This window comes from Microtus ochrogaster, unplaced genomic scaffold (assembly GCF_000317375.1).
Source record: "Microtus ochrogaster isolate Prairie Vole_2 unplaced genomic scaffold, MicOch1.0 UNK16, whole genome shotgun sequence".
Lineage (NCBI taxonomy): Eukaryota > Metazoa > Chordata > Mammalia > Rodentia > Cricetidae > Microtus > Microtus ochrogaster.
The window spans coordinates 179,486-185,205 of NW_004949114.1; the positions used below are offsets into that span (position 1 = coordinate 179,486).

At 42.6% G+C, this 5,720-nt stretch overlaps 1 protein-coding gene across 1 annotated transcript in view; it reads left to right on the forward strand.

Moving 5' to 3' along the window:
- LOC101996465 (cytochrome P450 3A13-like) overlaps nt 1–753 on the forward strand; it is a 33,366-nt gene extending 32,613 nt beyond the window's left edge. The window contains exon 13 of the mRNA XM_005367062.2: nt 462–753. Within this exon, the coding sequence (XP_005367119.1) occupies nt 462–557 (96 nt within the window). The 3' untranslated portion in view covers nt 558–753. The remainder of the gene's footprint in view (nt 1–461) is intronic.
- Nucleotides 754–5,720: the final 4,967 nt, after the last annotated feature.

Here is a 5,720-nt window from a genome sequence, read left to right on the forward strand (position 1 = left end):
CGCGACTGCGTGCCGCCGCGACTGCGTGCCGCCGCGACTGCGTGCCGCCGCGACTGCGTGCCGCCGCGACTCCAGTTTAGTTTTCTTAATTTGGACCCTCTATATGCAGAGAAGAATATGCGCATTATTTAATCTACACTATGAGCCAAGTAACTTCTTTTGTAATATCGGTTGAGGTTTGGAGCTTCTGGATTCAGGAGTTGGGAAACTGTATCTTATGCAGAGGCTGAAGAGTGGTTCATTCAGGAGAATGCCTGAATTACAGGCACGAAGGCTTGATCTTTATCTGCAGACCCCAAATATTTAAAAAATTTGCCTTCTAAGAAATGATAACTAAAGAAAGGAAAAATAGCTTTCATGTGCATGTAAAGAGTATTTATCCTTGATGAATCTCTTCCTTGCTTCTGTGCTTGGTGACCCTTCATTGCTTGGCTCTTACTGTGTTTGTTTAATTCTTGCAGATCCCTTTAAAACTAAGAAAACAAGGATTTTTTCAACCAGAAAAATCCATTATTCTAAGGGCTATATCAAGAGATGGAACCCTAAGTGGAGCTTGACATAAAGTCCGTTCTGAGACTGCATCCCATAACTCCAGATGCCAGCTGATTCTGTGAGAAAAATGCAGAAATCAAGATGACATTGGTTCTCTTCATGTATGGGGGACTCTAGGCGTTCATCAAATTGCTCATCTTCTCTAGCCACCAAAGTTCAAAAATCACTCACTTCCCAAAATAGAGAAAAGCAAGAACATTTGTATGTGTATGAGAGTGTGGTTATTTTTTGTGTGTTTCACTTTTGGATTGCAGTGACTAGTTGGTTGTCTTTAAAACAATGTCATATAAAAAAAACAGTGTCATATGTATCCCAGGCTAGACTCAAAATCACTATATAGCAATGGATATCTGAGAATCCCTGACATTACCTCCCAAGTACTGAGTTATCATCCTAAACTACCATGCCCAGCTAAACTGTCACCTCACAGAAGAATGGACAGTTCTATTCATTAGATACCAATGCTGATTTATTTTGATATTTTTGCAGTCGAGATATATGGAGTGAGGACATGGCTGTGTGGACAAAGCCCCCAATATGCAAGCAATAACAGCAGCAACAGTATTTCTAGAGCCCCCCACAAAAGTGGAACTGAAATAGAATTATTTACATCAGTAGTTTTGCCAAGATTACCCTTCTGCCTGCCATGTTTATCTGTCTTACTTAGGGTTTCTAGTGCTGTGACAGAGCACCATGACAAACTGCAGCTTGGGGGAGGAAGTGATTTATTTATCTCACAGCTTTCTATCTACCATTCAGAGAAGTCAGAACAGGAATACAAGGCAGGAATCTGGAGGCAGGAAATGAAGAAGAGGCCATGGAAGAACACTGTTTACTTTCTTGCTCTTTGTTGCTTGCTCAGCCTGCTTTCTAAAACAATGCAGGACCACCTTCCCAGAGGTAGTGAAATTCATGGTGGACTGGGCCCTCCCAAAATGCTCATCAAGAAAATGCACCACACACTTGCCTATAGGCCAATCCTTTTCTGACAAAGTATGAAAGTGTTCTAAACAGTCAAATTCACAGAAACAGAAAATCAATACCACTTATGGCATAAATGATAACAATTTTTAGTTATGAAGGAACCACAAGTGTAAAGAAAGTCAGTGCTGAGCACACTGGGAACAAGCAATCACTTTAGCTGTGGGACTTCTCCCAAGTTCACTTTGGAGAGATTCTTCATGCTTGTTTCCAGTAGTGTGGAGTATTTGTGGGGTTTACATTCTCTTATGATCTCAGACCATACTCACAAACACATACACACACAAAAGTCTATAAATACTCAACATCAGAAACTATAATATACAAGTAAAAAACCAGTAAGGTTAAAAAATGCCAAGACAAAGATATATGGAAAAACACTCTAAAACTATCTTTGAGATCATTTTGCATTGGCTGCCTACTGCAGGGCGTGGAACCTGCCCTGAAGTGTAGCTTGCATACCCAATGAGGCTCCTTAGAGGAACCGATATCTCCTTCCTTTGTGAGTGGTTGACAACAAGAGCTAAGATTCTTAGTTAAGGATATGAGTCTGTGCATACTTCCCCATCTCAGCCCTGGGACTCCATTTGGCTTAGACCCATTCAGTCCCTGTGCCTACTGGCACAGTCTCTGTGAGTTAATGTGGGCATCAGTCCTGTTACATCTGGAAGACAGTGTTTCCTTGTTATCATTTATCCTCACTGGCTCTCACAATGTCTCAGCCTCCTCTTCCACATAATTATCTGCATCCTGAAGAGGAGGATTTGATAAAGACATCTCATTTAAATCTGAGTACTCCAAGATCTCTCACATTCTGCACATTGTCTAGTTGTACATCTCTGTATTGACTCCCATCTGTTACAGGAGAAAGCTTCTCTGATGATGGCTGAGTGAGACATTGATCTATGAGTATAGCAGAATGTGGTCGGGAGATATTTTACTACTATGCTCCTTTAATAGAACAATAGTATTTGGTTTTCCCCTAGTTCTATCATCTGTCTCATCTCATTCTTGGCCAGCCAAGCATTATCAGGCATGGGTTCCGTCTCATGGAATGGGCTTCAAATCCAATCAGACAGTGCTTGGTTACTCCCACTATTATACCATCCTATGCTGCAGACAAGTCAACACTGTACATCAAAGGGTTTGTAGCTGGGCTGATGTTTACCTTTCTTCTCTGGTAGCATGCAGGGTATCTTCCAGTACCTTGAACACTGGTTAGTAGGGGTAAAGGTTCCAGTCAGGTACCAGCTTGGCTTCTCCATGTTCAATGAGATACACAAAGAATATGAAAGTAGAAGGAGATCATGAGGGGTCTAAGACGTAGCGGTGTGGGGGAACAAGAGAAGAGAAATTAGAAGAAAGATAGATATAGATATGTAGATATACATACACACATACATGCTGCATGCTTTCACTCCTGTGGACTATGTATCTATCATCCATCATCTATCTGTATATGCATACATATATGCACATAAATAACATGAAAACAGAGGCGTGACAGTGGAGGGAGAGTAGGAGGACCAGTGAGAGGGATGAAGGAGGAAAGACAGTGTTGGAGGGACAAGTACGAGCAAACTACTTTGATTTATACATGTGAAAAAAAAATATTTTACTGATACCACCATTTTCCCCAGGTTTTAGGTTGACAAAGAATCTTTCCAATTCCAAGCTTCCTAGATATGTATGGTGGAACACGCCTGCAATCCCTGTATTTGAGAGGCTGGTGTGGGAGGGTCTTCTGTTTTGTGTTGATTTCATTGGTTAATAAAGAAACTGTCTTGTCCATTTAATAGGCCAGCCCTTAAGTGAGTGGAGTAGACAAAACAGAATGCTGGGAGGAAGAGGGAAGTGAGGCAGACACCATGCCTCTCCTCTCTGGGTCAGACGCCATGGAGCCAGCCACCAGGTCAGACATGCTGAGTCTTTCCCGGTAAGCCACCACCTCGTGGTACTACACAGATTATTAGAAATGGGTTAATCAAGATGTGAGGATTAGCTAATAAGAGGCTAGATATAATGGGCCAGGCAGTGTTTAAAAGAATACAATTTGTGTGTTGTTATTTCAGGTGTAAAGCTAGCAGTGCAGGAGCAGGGTAGGACAAAAAGCAGGCCTGCTCGTCTCATCACTACAAAGGGTTAAGGCAGGACCCATGATGTGAGTTCAAGATTTGTCTGGAATACATAATAAAACCCTACTCAAACAATTCTAACCCTCTAACCTTTTATTTGGCACATTCCACGAGGCTAGTGTGCATTAAATTAGAGTTCTAATCTGGCCTGAAGAGGGCAGTATCTAGAATGATCTAGAAATGTGAAGAGATAGTGTGTGCGCACTGAACAAGAAGTAAGACAAGATAGGGATAGGAGGAGGGCTCGGTAGGTAAGACAGCTTGCTGCACAAGCTTGAGGACCTGAGTCTGAATTCCTGCACCTAGGTAAAGAGCTGGGTACTGTGGTGTGTGTGTCTGAAACCTCGACACTGTAAGGAGCAGAGAAAGGAGGATCACTGAGGCTTGCTAGCCATCAGCTTCACTCCAGGTTCAGTGAGAGACCCTGTCTCAAGGGAATAAAACAGAGACTGATGACACAGGACACTCTGGCCTCCCCACGTGTTTGAGCACATACACCAAAAAAAGAGGAGAGAGAGAGTCAGACAGACAGAGGCAGACAGAGAGAATATTAAGGTGGCATGAAGAAAGACTTGAGAGCAGCTCCTTGAGTAAGCTCCTTCATGTCACCAGAAGGATCAGGTGGTTATGTGAAAGATAAAGCAGCTATCTAGGCCAGAGTGTGAGTTCAGAAGCTGTTGGTATGAGAGCCCAGTTTCCCTCCTGGAAACTTCCATAACCCTATGGCACGTGAATAACTTTATACCCTTGCATGTGCTGCTAGACTTGAAGCAGCCTTGCATACAAAAGTGAGCTGAACATGACATTCTGGATTTCCTCTGACTTCAGAGCACCTTCTGACATTTAAAATTCCCTTTCTGCTTACATCACCAAGTGGGTTTTCTTCAGCTCATGGTGAGCTTCCCAGAATGTCAAACATGGGAAGTCCCATATAGTAATCAACGGTGTTTCACAAGTCTTCTTCTGGGGCAATTTGGAGGAAGGGGAAATTTTTCTGAGAATTAGAAAGTTTTCCAGAGAAATGGGATTCCTGCCAACTTTCAAAAAACTACATTTTTGGATATACCAAACAGCAAATAGAGGTGAGTGTGTGTGTGTGTGTGTGTGTGTGTGTGTGTGTGTATGTGTGCTGTACATATGTATAACGTATGTGAATGTAAATATACTGGTACATGTGGACACATATATGCAGGCCAGACAAGGACATCAGGTGTCTGTGTCTGTCACTCTCCACCTATTTCCTTGAGACAGGGTCTCTCACTGAACTTGGGGCTATGCTGGTGGCCCACAAGCCACAATGATCCTTATTCTTCCCACCAGGTTGCCAGAGTTATAGGCATATGCTGTCATGCCCTACTTTTTACATGGGTGCTGGGGATTCAAACTCAAGTCTTTGTGCTTGGGGAGTGCTTGCTCTTACACTCTGAACCATTTTCCCAGCTCAATTAGAAACACTTTCTAGAAGCATTTTGGTATATACTAATGTTTAGAGCTGAAGGGCAACTATGGATATGAATGTCATATCTAGAAGTCAGACAATGATACTGAGTCACCTCTCTCAGGACCTCTCTCAGTCACCACATCTCTGACATTCAAATCCAAACTGCTTTTATTTACATCTAGACAACCAGTCAGGAGAAACCCTGTCTCCAGTGGGGTAGGCTGCAGAGGGAGTATGTGGCTAAAGGGTACCAGCTGGTGTTATTTTCTATAAAGTTTTATTTATGTACTTCATAAGAAACTTGAGGAGGAACCTTTGAAAACTTCTGATCCTCCTGCCTCCATCTCCTAAGGGCTAGAATTACAGATGCAGACTCCATTTCTGGCACCCACGTGATGACTCACAACCATTCACAACTCCAGTTCTGGAAGAAGGGATCTGGTGCCTTCTTCTGGCCATCTCAAGCACTTCAGGAATGTGATATGCAGACAATACATGCAGGCAAAATGCCCATACACTTTCTATTTTGTTGATTTCAGCCCTCAGTTTGATTATTTCCAGTCTTCTACTCCTCCTAGGTGAGTCTGCTTCTTTTTTTTCTAGAGCTTTCA